The 19,683-nt window shown below is 37.9% G+C and overlaps 1 protein-coding gene across 1 annotated transcript in view; it reads left to right on the top strand.

The window, feature by feature from the left end:
- Positions 1-19,683, top strand: part of GYS2 (glycogen synthase 2) — a 44,378-nt gene that overhangs the window by 21,179 nt on the left and 3,516 nt on the right. Inside the window, exons 5-13 of the mRNA XM_065658597.1 lie at positions 2,975-3,119; positions 8,186-8,303; positions 8,715-8,835; positions 9,332-9,438; positions 12,487-12,546; positions 13,200-13,278; positions 13,961-14,074; positions 17,000-17,126; positions 18,916-19,011. Of these exons, the coding sequence (XP_065514669.1) occupies positions 2,975-3,119; positions 8,186-8,303; positions 8,715-8,835; positions 9,332-9,438; positions 12,487-12,546; positions 13,200-13,278; positions 13,961-14,074; positions 17,000-17,126; positions 18,916-19,011 (967 nt within the window). The remainder of the gene's footprint in view (positions 1-2,974; positions 3,120-8,185; positions 8,304-8,714; positions 8,836-9,331; positions 9,439-12,486; positions 12,547-13,199; positions 13,279-13,960; positions 14,075-16,999; positions 17,127-18,915; positions 19,012-19,683) is intronic.

Here is a 19,683-nt window from a genome sequence, read left to right as displayed (position 1 = left end):
AAGTTTCATTTAGCCTGCCCTTCAACTTGTCTAATGCTTATTTTCTGCAGTCACTTGTCTAGCCTGCCCAGTGGTACACAATGAGGCTTCTTACTCCACACTCCAAGTGAAGTCAAAGGTCAAGATCTCACTTGACCAGTCAGTGGAGGAAACTTCTGGAGAGTGAGAGCATATGAAATGTGAGAACTCTGAGACCTCAGTTTAATACTTGCTAATAGACATGGAATTGTGTACCTTGGAAAAAGCCTGCCAAAAGTCATGCAAGCATGTGCAAAATATTATATTTCTCATTTCCAGAAGCTGAAGAAATTAATAGCAATGAAGAAATAAACATCGATATGTGTATGTGTTAAATGTGTCAAGTGCTTTCATGCAAAAAAAAGAAAAGCTACCAAGAAGTATGCCAAAGGGCTTAGAACAATCCTTTTATGAACCTTTGTCTCAGTTGCATTGGAGGGAGCATTTACCTACAGTTAATATGTCCCAAATTTAGTTTTTAATTATATTTTGTAAAGAACCCATTCTTGGTGAGAAAGGGAAAAGAGAACAAAAACCTTGTAAAGTTTGGCCAGCTATTTGTTTGGTAGCAATTTTAAAATTATTTTTAATAGAAAGTCAGACATATTTGAAAAAACTTGCATAGTTTTGACTGTGCAGTGGTATCCCATCCCATTTGTGTGTTTGCCCAGCATGCTAAAGAACTATCCCATTTTGTATCTTTGGTACACAGAATGGTTAAACAATCATAATGATTTTTGTTTTGTTATTGTGCAACATGCAGCTTCCTCCCTCATTTACAACATGTAATTAAGATTTCTGCTCTGAATAACATATCTGTGATTTTCTTAAGAGCTGTTTTGCAGCATTAATCAGTGGTATCTGAATGCTCTAGAAACGGTAATTGATTAGTTTACTACACCCATATGAGGGGAGGTAGCTACGTCATCCCCATTTTCTTGGGGAAGTTTTTATTGGAGCTAGTAGTACCAAGTACTTTATAACTTCAGAGCATGGGTCCAGTGAATTTCAGATGTGAATGATCAACACCTCAACAGAACAAAGTCAAAGATATCAAGGTAGTCTCCCAGAAAAGGAGGAACACACAGTTAAGAACTGCATGTGAGAGATTTGGTTTAGGGTAAGCGAATCATCACACTAGAGATCTGTGGCACTCCAAGGAGTCAAATTAATTCACCTTTATTTTTCTCTTCCTCTACCCTGCTGCCTTGTGCTTTTTCTACCATTCAACTTCTGTAACAAATGAGATGTCTGTTCTAGAGAAAATATCTTCTTTTGTGACATGGTTGTTTTTCATGCACCAAAATTGTCATGGTGAATGCAGAAAAGACAACGTATGATGACACAACTGAAAAATTGTATCATAATATATAGTATATTATGTGGCAAAGCCTATTTCCTAGCTTTTCTAAAAATCTGTCTGGCAGTCTTAGAAACTCTTGACATACAGGATCATCAGTACCAAAAGAAAGCATCTAGTTTCTCTAGGACTTTTCAGGTGAAATTTTTCAAGACTCCTTTTTTGGTCACATTAAGATGGCATTTTCAACTAATTTAGCGGAAGTCACTTTCTCACCAGCAGTTTTGAACTGCTGAGAAATGAGAGTGCTCAGTGGATAATAGCACTTAAGTTTCCTAGCAAAACGATTGTAAGTTATCTATGTCTACATCTATATCTATAGCTAAGTAAAAATTAAAAATTATTTGCTTATACCTTGTTCCCTGAAATGGTTCACATTTGCTGAAATTTCTTAAAATATGTTCTATACCAACCTTAAGTACGTACTCAGCATGAAAAGTCACGGTCTAAATAGCTTTACTTCTAGCTACATTCTAAAGCACTAAAAGCAACCAGCCATGGCAAAGGTAAGGTAGTCCTAACTATAGAAAGTGCTGTCTGCCCAGCCTATGATAATGGTTAAATCTATTATGGTCAGCGAAGCTACAGAGTCAAATGCAATCAAAATCAGACTGTGCACCTGGCATTAGACAGTGATAATGACAGATCTCGTAGAGAGTCATTGTCACTCTCCAGGTAACTCACATAGTCTATTTGGTGCCTGCGCCGTTGACCTTAGGAGGACAACACTTCTGTTCTCAGAAGTGAAACATCATGTAGGACTAAGAGGATTGTAATTTAATTGTAATCATTGACACCCCATTAGCATTATTCTTTTTCAGACTATGCTCTAGCAATTTTGCAGTGGGCATCACTAGTGAACATTCAAACCCTTAAGCATAGGCTCAATAGGTATTGTGTGTTTTCTTCTCATCAGGAAAATACAAGCTCAGTAAAAAATGGGGTAGCTGCAAGGTTTAAAGGTGATTTAGAAATACTTTGGTATTTGGGATGGCCTTATCTAGCAGTTTGACTTACAGCTGCTTCTAGAAATTAATGAAGTTCAAATTGAAGTTAAAGGAGCAGCAAATAATAGCAGTGGAGTTGGAGGAAGAACATCAGAAAATATCTCATTTCCTACTTTCTTTGTTCCCTTGGGATTTGCGACTGAGCTCTTGCCTACACGTGATTCCCAGCATTCTACCCAGTCCCCAGGTTCTCTCCTCATCCCCATTCCTTTTTTCTTCTCTCCCCTGTACCTTTAGTTACCAACAACTTCCCTGTTCTCCCAAGCCTTCCAACAAGGACAGGCAAGATACACCATGATGTGTCACCAAGTAGCACAGATCCTTACCTTTCATGGATCATCAATCTCCCTCAATTGCAGAGCTGCCATTTTTCTTCACAAACATGTAGGAACTGAGACCTCTCTTGCTCCTTCAAACTCCTTGAAGTTGATAAAATTGTTCAAAAAACAAAACCACAAATGAACAGCATAATCACATGATTCTTATTCCCTGGGGAAATCAAGCTTAAGATCAGAGACCTTCTTTGTGGTAATAAGTCTGATGAGCATATCACACAGGTGTCTTTTTCTTTATTTTTATTATTTAACAGTTTGACATTGACAAGGAAGCAGGAGAGAGACAGATTTACCATCGGTACTGTATGGAACGGGCATCTGTACATTGTGCCCATGTGTTCACTACAGTCTCACAGATAACAGCTATAGAAGCAGAACATATGCTTAAAAGAAATCCTGGTAAGACCTGAATTGTGTTCTTATTATATTTCCTCTGAGTACCTACATTTCCTCAATATAATAGAGACATGTATGCAATCATGAAAATCATAGAGACAGATATATAATAATGAAGAACAAGTACACATGCATAGATATGTCTGGCTACACTACAGACAATAACCAATTTTCAAAAGAAAACTGCAGATAATATCATTTGAAGCACATTCTAGTAGCATATGTAAATCCAGAAGAAAACAAGCAGCATTTAATAACTGCTTTCAGTACCATTTCAGGAGAGCATTAGTTTAACTACGTGGATGTTAGGCTTTCTTTGCAGGGACATCTCAGCTTCAGGAGTTTTGTCTATAGCAGTTTCCAGTGATGGCAATATATTCAGGTCAACCGATGAAAGCAGAAGCTGGAACCTCTGTAACACATTTCACCAGCTTTTACGGTGTGAGGTTTGTTGCTAAAGATGAGTGATATATTCTTTTAGAAAAATTATTTTAGCAAAAAGTATCATATGCAAACCAGAATGTTAGATGGGTTTTGTTTTCCAGTGCTAATGCTCTTTTTTTTTTTTTACTTAATGTTGAAAGAATTTAGAAGACTAAAACCAAACCATAAATCAATACAGTCCATTTCCCTGTGTCTATTACACCTAGGAGTAGCAGTGTGGTTGTGATCATCATGATCTTAGGACCTAACCATTGTAAGTTTCATAGATAGATATAATATTTTCTAATAGACCAACCAGTACAGTTTGAAAAAATAGTCATGTGCCCAACAGTTTGTCTGATTTTCCCGTTTGTATTAGTCTAATAAAATATGGAACTTACCAACAAACCTTGTCATGTTCCATGCATGGAGTTTGAATAAAGTCATGATCCTGGTTTGATGTATCATTAAAGTTGTCTTTACATCAGCACAGTGCTATATAAGGACAAGCCAAAATACTCCGTCTGCAGGTAAGTATCATGGGGGAAAGACTGCAAAACAATTTTTAGACTGTTTAGCAGGTATGTTCACTTCTTAGTTGGTTAAGTATAACAATGCTTCAATGACTCGGGTGTTTTTTGGTTTGCTTATTCTCTTTAGATTTGTCTTTAGATGAATTGCAGAACTAATTATACTTTGGGACCGTTACCCCCTGTTAACTTCAATGCTTCAAGCCACATCATGGTTCATGCATCAGGACAAAAGAGAAGTTGTCCATTGGATCCTTTGCCTCCTAACTAACTGTCAGTAGGATGATGAACTTAGAAGATCTCTCCTTTTCATTTTAAACATAACAGCCATGTCTTAAAAGTAGTTTAAGTGTTCAGTCATCTAATCTGGGATATCTCTGAAAGATCTTGGTTTTTTAGCAAGTGTGGAGTACTTGACCTCTGAAAATCAGACTTTTGAAGCTGTTTTATATTGGCATGAGGCTTCTCCCCACAACAGCTGCTCTTGAAAATCAGAGTTTATGTTTTGAGATTTCAGGAGACTGAAGTGAGTCTGAATCAATTTTAATTTGGGAGAGAAAATCTGCAGACTGCTCACAGATAGAATATCAGTTGAAATTGAAGAGAATTCCATGCACAGAGATTCACAGGCCTGAGCTGGTTTTGATTATTCTTGCAACTTTGAAGAAACCAAGTAAATATACTTAATGTTTGCATAAAAAAATGTTCACATATATCATGCTTCCTGTTGACAGAGCTAGATAGAATAGGAATTGGTACCCCAAATCCTCAGAGACTATTATAAGTGGAAAATATGTTCTGATGGGAATAAGTACTTTAATAGTTTACTCGAATCTTAGACCACAAATAAACTGTGTAGGAGTCTATTCTTGTAGTATTTATTCTCTCTGAAGTTGTGAAATCAGCGTAGATATTGGATGTTCAGAAAGGTCAACAGTCCTTCTGTAGATCATTTAGCTTGAATTCTGCAAAAGAACATGAATACTGAAATAATTTGTACACTTCTTGATCCATTTCAAAAATAAACTTTTAGAAGGGGGATGCAGAATCAACACAATTAACTTTCTTTTGCATTTGAATTTATTGAGAGGTAAGCTTTGTAACAAAGTTGTTAACTAAAAATAACTGAGGAAGTGCAGTAAGTAGAGCAGTCTCTGCTACTGTTCATTAATGTTGAACTCGGACTATAACTCAAATTACAAATCTCATCACTTGGAAAAACCCCTTTAAAATTCAGTAGACATGATTACATAGAGAGCTTTTGCACCAGGACAAAGGCCAATTTGTCTGTCTAAACCTGGCAGAATGACTGCTTGCATTGCCCTAAGTTCACTTGCTGCTGTTTTTATTTGATAAATAATTTATCAAACCATTTTTGTCAAAAACCTAAGTATCTAATGTTGAACTCGTTCTCTTTGACATATCAAGCAAGATTCTGCCAGTGATCATAAGTTATATTCCTGTGATTTGAAAGCCGATATGAGATTTCTAATGTTTTCATTCAGATACGAAACATATGAAACATATTTCTCATTAGCAGTAGAGAAGACTTTTAATCAAAATTCCAAGAGACTTAGGTATCAGTTAAGTTGTAGATCTAGACTTCCTGTCTGTATATATTTAATCAAAATCATAGAAGTAAACTCTGAAAAAGTATGAGTCAACCCTGAATCTTAGTGACGTAGCAACCAAAGACAGAGCACTGTGCTGCTATTACTTAAATAAATGTCAGTTTCTTTTGTAGAAAAACAGAAATAAAATCATTTTGATTTGACCTACTTGGGATAGTTTTAAAACAAAAAACGGCATTATTTCATTAAACAACAAAAACCCCAAAACACTTAAAATAGGGACAAAGCTCTCTTTTCTCACTTCTTCCCTATGGTAAGGCATATTGCCTTCCATGCATTCAAGATATTATTGTATGTTGAGCAGAAATGGTGAACTGGATGCTTTGGGCCACCACACCTGTTCTGTATCTCAAAGGCTTAAATAAGATACAGATTGAGCCCCAGACCTGATGAAAGGGTAAGTGAAGCTGCAGTTGAATCAAAGAACGTAAGAGTAGTTAATGTAAAGGCTGCTGATGATGGGTGAGAGTGTCCAAAACTCCAAAATGTGAGAGAGCGGATAGAAACTGGCCAGATACACTCAGTCGAGGATTCTTACTTTATTGGGAAGAACTTGAAGTGGTTGCAGTCTCAAAGCTGTGTCCTGCATGAGCCTGTTCTTCCATGCTGAACAAGAAGCAGGTCAGAGGAAGGAGACCATGTGTTGTTTTCTTGTTGGGCCCACCGAGCCTCTCCTTTCTTGTCACTGAGAACCAAATCTCAAGTACCTAACAGGTAAAGATTTCTTGGTAAAGGTTGCTCTTCAGTTTGAAATGTGGTATTTCAAGACAGATCCATCAAAACTTTTGGTATTGCATGGTTACTAATAAAAGTTATATTTTAATCTGCTGTTTAACCTAAAGACTCCCAAAACACCTTACAAGATAAAGACTAATCAGAGATCACTCACCTGGCAGGGGATTACATATACTGCTAAAGCAGACTGTAAATTTCAAGGAAGTCATTAAAAATGGCCATTGCATTTGCATGAAAAATGTCAAGCTAGTATACTGGACAGCATATGGAGAACTGATTGTACTTACTTTAAGATCATCTCGTATGTAATCAAACCAAAAGAGCCATAGAAGTTTTAAAGAAGTCTCCCTAAGTCTCTCCGGAAGTAAAAGACAGTTTTATATTAGTTTAGATGCTTAATGCTAGACATAAAACCTCTGCTTTTAGCGGAAGGGATGGAAAACCCTGGATGCCAGGCATCCTTGACTGAAAGACCACAACAGAAGGAATATTCAAATCCTGTACTGGTGGCAAGCAAGAGACTGTCCTCCCATCAGTAACCCTGATGCCTGGGGTTAAAGTTAACCATGTGCACTGACATCAAAGGAGATGCCATTTTGTTTGCATGAACAGTGTGTGGTAGGCAATGATTTCTTACTGAAGGTCCTTTGGATGTTGCATAGAATTTTAAAAATTACTGTAGTTAATGGTTGTGGTTGCTAGATACCCGATGACACTTGCCAGGAGAACAAGTATGAAATCTGCACCTGCACATCCTCTAATAATTAGCGCTCCTTGCTTCTTTGAAGATTCAGTGTATTTGAAGAATGTCTGGTGTCATAAATTAGTGTAAGTCTACTGAAGTCAGTTGTGTTAATATGAAATACGTCTGCAGAGGAACTGGCCTCCCCTTTCTTTTCCATACATGGCTTTCATAAGCCAACTCAAAGAAAAGAAAATGGCATTCTTTCTATTTACTTCAACTAGATTTAGGGCAAGCCTTTAAATAGCTGCTGTGCTCTATGGTGAAGAGGTGAAGAGTGACTGAATTTCAGTGTTGGTTGTATCTCCTTATAACTCTATATATATGTCCTATAACTCTGTCTTAGAAGATACTGGAAATGAACAAATTTTAATTGTAAGGTGCTTTGGAATCTTTGAGGAGAGTAGCCATAACAGAGTAAAGCATACTATTTCGTTGGTATTTTTAGGATAAATCCAACGGATTACTGAAATGTGGTCTTCTTGACAAGGTTTTTTATTTTCTCTCTTTTCTGGTAAATCCTTAGAAGTCTTGACAGAACAGAGCTCTCTTGTGCCATGCAGTAAACAAGTGTATAGTACAGCACAGTTTCTGCTTTCAAGAGCTTTCAATCTATACTGATAAGCAGTCAATGGTGATATTAGGCATAAAGAGGTAAAGGGTTTATTGCACAAAAAAACATATGGCTAAATGGAGACATTAGTTAAGTCCTGACAGGACAAAAGGGCATGGGGAGACCTCACTGTTCAGAGGGTCTATGCTAACATTGACTACAGGTCAAAATGGTACAAAACCACCTCAATGCTATAGACAGTTGAGTGTCACATGCAGTAGCATAGCGGATTAAGCTGGTGGAGACCGTTGTGTTAGACAGTGCTGTTCCCTTTCCAGGAGTAACAAGTACATAACCTGTTCACATACTGACAACTGAAGGACACATTGATTCTTTCCTGAAAGGTTTCTCTGAATCTGAAGATGTCTACCTCTGCCTTTTCTCTGCTTTTCCAGATGTTGTCACCCCAAATGGCTTGAACGTTAAGAAATTTTCAGCAATGCATGAGTTTCAGAATTTGCATTCCATGTACAAGGCTAGGATCCAAGAGTTCATTCGAGGTCATTTCTATGGGTATGCTTTTACTTTTCAAAAACTAGCAGTTGTTTTCCAACACTATTTAAAGCAAGAACTGAAGCAGGAAGACTAACAAGTACTTCATAGAGGAGATGAAATGTTATCAACTTATTCAAACATCTGTCTGGGATTTCTCAGTCAGAGGCTAAAGGAATCTTAGACACCAGTTCTAAGTCTGCTTAACAGATTGTGGGATCAGGCAGAAGGTCTTGATTTTTTAATTATTTATCCAAGATGCAGTTCATCAGATTGAGATAGTAATCTTAATTGAAAGTGAGGCTTTTCTGTTATTCTTTAATTATTTTCTTGGAATAATAAATTGCTCCAGAATAGAAAGCTGTTTTGTGTTCTGTTTGATTATATCTTGAGAAATACTTCGTACTTGTCTGTTTGTTTGGTTGGTTTCAGCCACCTTGACTTCAGTCTTGAAAAGACCTTATTTTTCTTCATCGCTGGGAGATATGAGTTTTCCAACAAAGGAGCTGATATGTTTCTAGAAGCCTTATCAAGATTAAACTTTTTGCTGAGGGTAAGAAAACTTCTGCAAATGTAGATAACATAAAGTTTATGCTGAAACTTACAATACTATGGAAGTCACCCACAAGAATTTCCATGCCATACTCTGGTTTATAGGAAAATAATTATGGGATATTCAGAGTTTTCATAAAGCTCTGTCCCTGAATTGTCAGAGTATGTAACAATCACAGGCTGCTTAAAAGTTTGTGCCAGATGAGAAAATACGTGCAGGAGTTTTATTTTTCGCAGTTTATGTTCACATCCTAAGCCATGGCCTCTAAACCAAACTATTGCCCAAATCAGAATTGGGTGACATCTGTTTACCTGTATCTATTATCCTCAGCTATGTCTCTGACTTGACAAAAACTTCACAGCTAAAGGGGGAGATAAAAGGTCAGAGTCTTCCTGGACAGCCAAAGTGCATTGGCTTTTCCTGTGAATAATTCTGACTAAGGCTCTGATACCTTGTGGTGAGATTTTTTTTTTCTCTTCATCTTGTGTCCATGTAGGTTCATAAGACTGATGTTACAGTTGTTGTGTTCTTCATCATGCCAGCAAAGACAAACAATTTCAATGTGGAAACCCTGAAAGGACAAGCAGTTCGGAAGCAGCTCTGGTAATTGCCATTCTCACTGAGGGCCTTGTATAGTGTATTGAGGAGACATGCAAAAGTTTCTAATGAAGAATAATGCTCTTTCTTTTTACTCTTCTAAAATCAAGGCTTGTGGGTAACTAGAATGTATTTGTGGGGATGAAAGAGATGGGAATGATAAATAAGAACAAATACATATATATATTTTGTCCTACCTTATTTTTAGTAAAATTGTTTTGTCATTCTTTGTAACAACTTAGCAAATAGTGCTTGTTTTGCAGTAACAAAGTCAAAGGTTCTAGAAAATCTGGTGTTCTGGATGTCTTCTGACTGTTTCTAATACTCCATTTAGACATGCAATTGAGCTTCCACAAAATAAGGACCACCTGCTAATTTTTCAGAGTGAGCTTCTCTGCCACTAGTGGGAAAAATAAATTGAATACACATCCTCTTCTATTTAGAAATATGGAAATTGTATTGTCTAATCCAGCAGAATAATAGTTGATAACAATTGTATACAATTTTCTATATAGCCTCCAATAAACAATGGCCGTACTCAAGCAGTGCAACTTGAAGTTATAAAGAGAAAATTGTCGCAGCCCTCCCCAGTTTAACTGTTTTCATTTTATAACTTCCCAAACAAAAAAGAAAAGCAGGAGCAGACTTAACCTTCACCTCACTTTAACTGCTATGTGATTCTACATAGGAAAAGACACGTGTTGTGAGGTGCTTCTACACTGAGAGACATGGCAAAACAAGGTTCAAACACAGAAAGAAAATCAGTGATGAGTTAGCAGGGATGAATTTTCTTTAAAGGAGTGAAAAATGTCATTTCATGCAGTGTATTTACAGATTAATTATCTAAGCAGCGAAATGGAAATGTGCACTTTATCAGGTAGCTAAAATGGTTAAACTCTACCGCAGATGTAAGGAAGCTGGTCTTAAAGCTAAGGGACTAAAACCCACAAGACCTAGCTTCTGCTTTTATGCCTGTGTCTCACTATGTTTAACCTCCTTCTGATGCCAGTTCTATATTTATAAAATGATAGAAATCTAAACAACTTGGATATCTGTAGATGAAAGGCTCTGTGTTAAGAGAAGGATACTGTTTTTCTTGTTATCTCATTAACTGCCTCCAGCAGATGATCTCTGGCTCAGTTTCTGGATAACAGTAATCAAGTCGAAGTCTTTGATTAATGGATACTAAACCTGCACAAAACCAGTGACAGAAATAGTTTAACAATGGTCATTGAAATCGTTTAGCTTTTGCCATGATGTTTCATTCTATGTGACTTCAGGATGCGTCTAAGATGAGGGAAGCGAATCATCCTCTGAAATGGACTGTCACCCTCTGCAGATGCATGAAGGATCTGCACAACTAGCTTAAAAATGTAGATAGTAAAGCAGGGTAACATAGCCAGAGTTTTTAGTGAGAACTCTGTACGCAAGAACTGTAGGAAAATAATGTGTGTGCTGTGAGAAACAGCTGTGCCTGCAACAAGTGCTTTTGGCCTCTGCTTTGTCCTTGATGTAAAGTATGTAATGTTTGAATGTAATACAGCAGCTACATATTAAATAAATAATATATGAATATTAGGAAAGTTTGAAGTAAATGAAATATGCAAAGGTTTTTCCCTGTTGTGTCTCTACTACGTGGTTACTTCTCTGATATTCAGTAGCACAGGCACGATAGTAACTGTAAAAGTAAACTTAAAAGATGTGAAATCATGCAAAAAATACTGTTTCTAGCTATTTTTCCCACTATGCTCTGTGAAAATCAAAAGACCCTCTGCATCATCATGTGTAGCATTATCATGGTCATAATCTGGAGCTCCTGGATAAAACCACCTGATATCAGGATGACATAATAGTACTAGATGAATTTAAGAATGTCACAGAAATGAAATACAAGAAGAGGTTGGCACTTGTAAAGGAATAGATGATTGCTGATCTGAGATATAAAATCCCTTATTTCCTCTGCTTCTGAAAAAGCAATCTATCCTATCTGGGTTAAGTTTTGGATATTGTACATGTCATGAGTCTATGAAAATACAGTCATGAGAAATTTGGATCTTATATAGTCTTGCTGGAATTTGTATCGATTTGGTTTGACATTTAGCTTCTTTACAACTCATCCAAAATTAACTGATGCGCTATTGTGTCTGTGTGAGTTGGGAGATAGCGACTAACAGGTTTGTGGATTCTTAGCTTGGTAAAGTTTAGGATTTCACTTAACGAGTTTTGTCTTTGCCCAAAATATAATTTTTAGAAATCAGAAAGACAGGAAGAGTTTCACAAAGCGGGTGTTTTACTCAAATTGAGAGTGGGTTTGTTATTTTGACAACAGCACTTCCAGCTATACTTTCAAATTATTTCAACTAGGGGCAGGCTAATATTATGGCTCTTTTCATTTAGAAGAGCTGTTCACTGGAGTTCTGTCTTAGCTAAAATAAAATATTTGTCTGGCACAGGCTTTATTATTAGCTTAAAACATGGCCTGAGCTTTCCAGGGTGTTTTTTGGTTTGCAAACTAATTTATGACAAACTATCTTTTATTCTAACAGTTGTTTTCAAAAGTCTTTGAGTTAGGAAATAAGGAGGAAAGTGAAAGGAGAAGGTTGCTTTAAAATCCCCATTTGTTTAACTCTTTTATCTTACAACTTTCTACTAGGTCAAGTTAAATTGGAGACCTCTCAGTCTTGATTAGTGTCCAACGATCGTGTTTCTCGACATAAAGTCATATATATACTTTCTTTTTCATAACTGAGATGAAAGGGCGGTCTACTGCTCAGAGCAAAATATTGCAAGTAGTCACTAGTGAGGTCTGCTTTTGGCTTTCACAGTGCATTCATCTTTGGACACAGGTCAAATCCTCAGCTGTGTTGAAATCCATCTGTATGGATGCTGGCTGGATAAAAGAGCTTTGAGAACCAGACTTCTGTCTGCTGCTGCATTCTTGATTCCATCAGTATACATGAAAGCACAGTTTAATTTCCAACAGCAGGAATCTCTTTTATTCTGTCTGTGTCCTGGATTCTGCTGTTTTATACATATATTTATTTATTTTCCTAGGGACACTGCACAATCTGTGAAAGAAAAGTTTGGAAAGAAACTCTACAATGCCCTGCTAAAGTGAGTGTATCGGTTACTTTGCTCTGCGTTGCAGAGCCACATATTCAGCTGGTTTACCTGTGGTGTTTCTGTGCTTCTGCTCTTTTTGTAAGAAATTTTGACAGCCATAGGAAGGGCAGAGGGGAAGGACAGGGGACCCTCTGTTCCATGTGCAGGTTACTTGTTCAATAGGCGGAATCACAGAGAAAAAATTTAAAGGTATTAGCACTGCATTGTGTAAAGAGTCTTAAGAGACATGGGGGATGTCTAAGTAACACAAACACTTACTCGCTATCAAGAATGAGCTACATCAGCTTAAAAGAGCTCCAGAGACAAAGTGATATGTATTAGTGGCTTATTCAGACCCTTTCAAACGACAATTGGAAGTGAATGACCCAAAGCACAGATGAGATGACTGGAACTTCAGCAAAAACGAGGTCTGTCTGAAAAACAGAAAAAAAAGAATTCTTAAGCTTCTTTGGAAACTAATGGAAAGGTCGGTAAGTGTATGGGAGAACAAAATGTAGGTAATATAGAAGGGCCATGAAAACAAAGGAAAGATTCGCATTGACATCAACAGACTTCAGATCAGACCTTGTTTGCCGTTTCTTCATCTTCTTCATACAACTGATAAAAAGTCATTTGGTAAAATAGGCTCTGTGTTGTCTCTGCAGAGGAGAAATTCCAGACTTAAACAAGATTCTTGACCGAGATGATATAACCATTATGAAAAGAGCCATCTTTTCAACTCAGGTCAGAAAATTTATTATTTACACAAACATGTAGTATAAGTGATAAATATTGCTATGTACAAGGATTGTGGATGACATATAGTGATACGCATGCATTGAAAAAGAAGTTTTAATCAAATATACTTCTTGTTGGTAACATTTAAAGATCAGCTGTGATTGTTTTTAATGACGTGACAGATGTACTCAACCCCCATTCCTGACAAATGAGAGGATTACCCAAACTAATTCTTTTGGGAAATCCATGGATATTCCCCCAGTCACATGCAGGACACCAAAACTCCTAACTCTTTTCATCTGCACCAAGTGTGAGATTTCCATTGTTCCTGAAGCCTGGATTAATCAATTTTTATTAAATATATAAAATCAGTCTCTTAAGGAGATATGTTGTACTGACTAAGAACCTTTAAATGGTAGGCCTTTCTAAAAGTTAGTACAAATACATGTATTTTGAGGTAAATTAAACAAGCGCTATGAGAGATTTTATGGTCTCTTTTGTGGCCTTAGTTATATAGAAGACAATATTATATGATCATAACTTTCCCTTCTTCCCTTGAAATGAAAGGGTAAAAACCCATCCATATTGATAACAAAACCTCCCACTATCTTCCGCTACCCTTAGAAAATGGTAACAGGACTATGCCAACACTTTTGTCTGGCTTACGGATTGCCTTTTCTCTCTTCAGCGACACTGTCTGCCTCCAGTGACCACCCACAACATGATTGATGATAGCAATGATCCAATCCTCAATACCATCCGACGCATTGGCCTTTTCAACAACCGGACAGACAGAGTAAAGGTACATTCTGTCATTTTCATTTTAGGTACAGAATGGAATTTCTTTAAACAGTCTCAGTCTGGATCATTAGAATGGGGAGTGCAGTCAAATTCTTGATAGGCAATATTATACTAATAGAGTAAACACTTCTTCCCTCTTCCTCCCTTTCCAGGAACAACTACTAGTCACTTCACAGATATCCTCAGTTACCATTTAACCAAGTTAATTTCAAGTTAGAAATCTGATGTTAGGGAACTGTTTTCATTGCTGCCTCTTGTACTGAATGAGGAGCTACTACTCCTGAAATCCAGAAAGTGCCACAGGTCGTTTGCACCCAGATGTAAAACTCTGTAATAGATTTGTTTAGTTAAAATTGGAGACCAAGAGCTTGAGCACAGCCCTTTCTGCAGTATTGGTTCATCTCTTAAGAACAGCACCCTGGCACTCAGCATTTGAATGTAGAAGGTAACCAGGGCTTTGATCCTGAGCTGAAATGCTTCCTGTTTGTGCTGTGCTCATGTTTACATCAACTGTTGAAGCTAAGTGTATGTAAATAAATCCTTTCCTTACTTACTGAGACACAGCAACCCTGGCTGTACATACAGACTGGGTAAATGAGAGGCTGGTGAGCAGCTCTGTGGAGAGAGACCTGGAGATTCTGGTTGATGGCAAGTTGAACATGAGCCAACAGTGTCCCTGGCAGCCAAGAGGGCCAACCGTGTCCTGGGTGCACCCAGCACAGCGTTGCCAGCCGGACAGGGAGGTGACTGTCCCGCTCTGCTCTGCACTGGTGCGGCCTCACCTGGAGCGCTGTGGGCAGTTCTGGGCGCCACAGGATAAAAAGGATATAAAGCAACTGGAGAGTGTCCAGAAGAGGGCTACAAAGTTGGTGAAGGGTTTGGAGAGAAAGCCATATGAGAAGCAGCTAAAGTCACTTGGTTTGTTCAGCCTGGAGAAGAGGAGACTGAGGGGAGACCTCATGGCGGCTACAGCTTCCTCACAAGGGGAGGAGAAGGGGCTGGTGCTGATCTCTTCTCTCTGGTGACTGATGACAGAACCCGAGGGAATGGCAGGAAGATGTGCCAGGGGAGGTTTAGGTTGGACATGAGGAAAAGGTTCTTCCCCCAGAGGGTGGTGGAGCACTGGAACAGGCTCCCCAGGGAGGTGTCACAGCCCCAGGCCTGACAGTGTTCAAGAAGAGACTGGACAAGGCCCTCAGACACATGGTATGAACTGTGGGGTTGTCCTGTGCAGGGACAGGAGCTGGACTCGATGATCCTTGTGGATCCCTTCCAACTCAGGATATTCTATGACTCTATGATTCCATGTCTGTCTTGCCAGATCACAGAAACGATCAGCTCTCGTCACGAGTTTGCCAAAGCTTTTTTTAAATCTACCAATCTCTATCATTCTATCTGTTAACTGTGACTATCTATTCAAAGTAAAACCTAAAATTGCAAATTCTTCCTCTTCCAAAGCTTCTTTTTAAAGTCAGGTCCATAGTATCTCTGACAAGGACATATCACTTATTCTCAGTGTTTTGGCTTCAAAAGCCATGACAATAACCAAGTAAACATTTTCCTCAACTTCCTGTTTGCTTCTTCCTGGCTTCACATATTTTCTGCTAAGCCTGTGTCTCCACAGAACACAATATGGTAATAATATAGTAGATGTAACAAAAGTAGGGTGGAAGGATGCACTGTATACAAATGTAATTAAAAAATCCTCAGAACTAACTGCTTGAAGTCATTAGAAAGCAGGATAGCATATAACACTGCAGACACCTCTTCCTGCTTCTCAGCAGACTTGATTGGCTAGATTTAATATATGGCAAGTTTGTATAAAACTCTCATTACCACTGGAAAATTACCTACTTCATGAACAGGCTTAATACTTAATGAGCTGAATGTCATGGACAAAAATTCTGTAAACTTCAAATGGAAATTAATTTTTATACGTATGATATATCCACACATAGAGTTGGATGTGAAAAGTAGCCTCAGCAATGCCAATGGAAAATCTTATTTGATTCACTGGGGTCAAATAACCTTGTGTAATGAGTTTACAGCCCATTTACTGGTTGAATACATTCATGTGCTGATTTACTCAAATGAGTGTCATGACTATATTATTAAGAAAGGATAAAAGCATATCATTGACATGGAATAATGTCTGCAGTATGTTTCTGTGGGGAAAAAAGCCCAGAGAAGATTAAACCCTTCCGTCACACTTCTTCCTCCCAAAGCAGGCTGGACAACACACACAGGGCGCTTCTTAACTTAGCAATGGAATAGGGAGCAGTGACCCCAAGCCCTGCAGAGTCATGCAGATAAATTATTAATAGCTCGGGTCCTGAAAGCGGGACATTAGCCTAAGTTAATAAGCTTTGTCTTTCGGAAAGATTGGTTACCCTAGGCACAGGATTGTGATGATGAGGCTGTAATATGTCTGGTTTCAAAATCTTCTCATTTCTTGAGAGATCCATTGAGTACCATAAGTGTTCCTATATTTCAGTTGGATGCTGTGAATCTCAGAAGTGCTGTATTCTCCTACGGCCCCCTCTGGAACAAGACATCCCAATACTCTATCTTGGTACAACAGGCCAAGAGAACCAATTTAGTATTGCTGAATGCCACAGCCATCAGCATAATTCTAAATGTGCTTGGTCTTCCTTGATGAACAAGGATAAAGCTGAAGATCTGTCCAGAAAAAGGGTTCATTACCAGTACTGTTTCCAGGACAAGACTGCACACTGGCAAGATACAAGATTGCACACAGACAGGATACATTTTAGTGTAGGAATTTGATTAGAGAGCAAGTGGGCAAAGAACGTCGTCCAGATACTTAGGAAAATACCAGAGTGAAAAAATTGCTTAAGCCTGTTGATAATTAAAAGGTATTGATGATGATTTTCTTTCACCTCTAATGTAAGTTTTGAATATCCAGGTGATCCTGCATCCAGAGTTTCTTTCTTCGACAAGCCCGTTGTTGCCCTTGGACTATGAGGAGTTTGTCAGAGGCTGCCATCTTGGTGTATTTCCATCATACTATGAACCCTGGGGTTACACTCCAGGTAAGCAATCTGTACACTTAACTAGTATTGAAAAATGAATATCCATTCTGTCGAGGCAGAATAGCTTTGCAGCCAGTTTGTTCTGGAATGCTGAAAAAACTCTTTTGGCTGTTTCCTCTACAGTGCAAAGGTCTCTACTGCTGGCAAAATCTGGGGGCAAGGTGGTATAAAATGACATCTACGGAATGACAATTACTCACATTTGTCCCCGTGCTGGACCCTTTCTGATACTAACATGGAATATTTTGATTTTCTGTGGCTTTAGAACAAAAAAATATTTTTATACTTAATTCTTAACTTGATTCAAGGGTTTTAAAAGATTTAGAGAAATGTACATATTGAAAAAGTAGGCAAGAAATCTGATACTACTGGTCAATATAACTTCAGTGGATTTAATTCAAGACAACAATTATGTTTGATAGAATTATGTAGCACCATGTCTAGGATATTTACCACAAATACATGCAATGGTAGAGAATCTCACAGAATTAAATGGAAATTTCTAAAGATATAGAAAGCCCCAATTTACGAAAGCCACTTAGTACCTGATGAAATCTGTGCAAACTATGAACTCGAATACATATGAAGATCATAGACTAGGTGCCTGGGTTTTTTATGTCCCCCAAAATACTTTCTGTAGTCTTGATATACATCTGAAAGGTGGAGTGCACCTCTGAAGGCCATTTGTTGTAAACCAATGAATCAGAATAGAAATTTTGCTAATTTTGTTGTTCTCCAGAGATATTTCTTTCCAAGTAAGAGAGCTATTCAATTCCAAGTAAGATAACTGTCTTGCATTCCAGCAATTCCTCTTCCTGTTCTAATCTCAGCTAAAGTATAAAGAAAGCGTGACAGCCAGGGATGATTTTGAAGTGAACATTAAAGTAAACCAGGACAGAAAAATCAGGCATGTACTTAGCAGTTTCAAGGAAATCTGTGATTTACACTAGTTAGAACTGTAGTTTCTCTCTCCATTACTAATGCAAAAGTGATTCTCTTTGTTGATACTCGTTTAATTCTCCCAGAAACAAAAAGTGACTTTTTAAATGTAGATTTATAGGTCTATTTTATAGACAACAGTTTTATTCTCATATTAATGAAGGCCATGCAGATGACTTTCAGCATTTTGAAGACTAGAATATTTATTTTACCTGCATGCTGTCTTAGGTTAGGCTGAAGTTCATGGGCAAAGACACTCTAAGCCTGAGCAAACATTTATCCTTAGTCACAGCTATGATAGAAATAACTACAAAAGATGCATACATTTTCTAATTTTATAAAACTAGTTCCACATCTACTTTGTCCTAAGTTAATGATGGGGTTTGTTTTGTTTTGTTTTTCTTGCTACGGGGACCAGTTTACAATGAATATCAAAATATAAAGTTTAACACATTCTTGCACTCAAGAGATTCAGTTTTGTAAATAGTTGTGAACAACTAATGAATATATGTGTACAACAGGCTTCAATCTAAAATCCAAGCAAACAGTCCAGACCAGATATTGAGGTTCTCTGTTTCAACACTGGTCTCCCACAAATTGTTCAGTTTAGCTGCTGAAAAACACAAAGAGATGTTTGCAAAAACAGTGTGAAATTTTCTCCTTAAAATTTCTTTTTCTTTCTTTTTCTTTTTCTCCAAATCCACAACAAAGCATGATAGTTTTCATTTGACATTTTCAGAGCATCACTAGTGTTATGGGACCTTCGGTCTGCCTATTTGTTTTTTCTCTCAAGATGAAACCATTCAAAGCATATTGCCCTGAAATGCTTTTTGTCCATTTCTTTTGGCAGCTGAATGTACCGTGATGGGCATTCCCAGCGTAACCACAAACCTTTCTGGATTCGGCTGTTTCATGCAGGAGCATGTTGCTGACCCAGCAGCTTATGGTAAAGTTTTTAACGCCATATCAAAATACTGCCTCTGATTTCGGAAAGCAAAAAGCACAGCAACGATGCTGTTACTCCTCAATTTCATGTTTTCACTGGAGTTCATTGAGGGAATATATTCGGAGCTCTGTAAATCTTGTTCTGTTGAATAGGCTATTCAAGCTTTCATATTTATCCAAACCTTTTCCAGGTTCTCTCTCTTTTGTCTCCCTTTAACTTTTTGTCTGCTTTATGCTTCCAAACTCAGCACTCCTCATACCTACCTTGAGGTCTCCCAGCATTTCCCTTTAATGCCTCTGGTTACAGAGTAACCCTTTAAGCCCTCTAAAAGAAGCAGTGAAAATCTGCTTTTCTTTGAATAGTCCCAGAAGGATGTCCTCAGACTTCAAGGCCAGTGAAACTTGCTAAACAAAGAGTAAATGATCATGTAGACAATAAAAAAATAAATCTGTGAAAATAAAAGGAACCTACTGACAGAATCTGCTCCTAAAGGTTTAGAAATGGTTCATGATTGCAGTGTGGGAAGGAGGAGGGCAGCCAAGACAATACTGAAAATGTGCCCAAACTAAGGCCTCTTTCTAAGTACCTTGGCTTGTCTGTACAATCAGATAATGACAGCTCCACACTAGTACCAGCTGTGCCCTGACCTAGGGGCTGGGGAAGAACCAGTTG

Source organism: Caloenas nicobarica, chromosome 1 (genome assembly GCF_036013445.1).
Source record: "Caloenas nicobarica isolate bCalNic1 chromosome 1, bCalNic1.hap1, whole genome shotgun sequence".
NCBI lineage: Eukaryota > Metazoa > Chordata > Aves > Columbiformes > Columbidae > Caloenas > Caloenas nicobarica.
The sequence above is the reverse complement of the archived record's forward strand: the minus strand, read 5'-3'. Positions and strand labels throughout refer to the sequence as shown.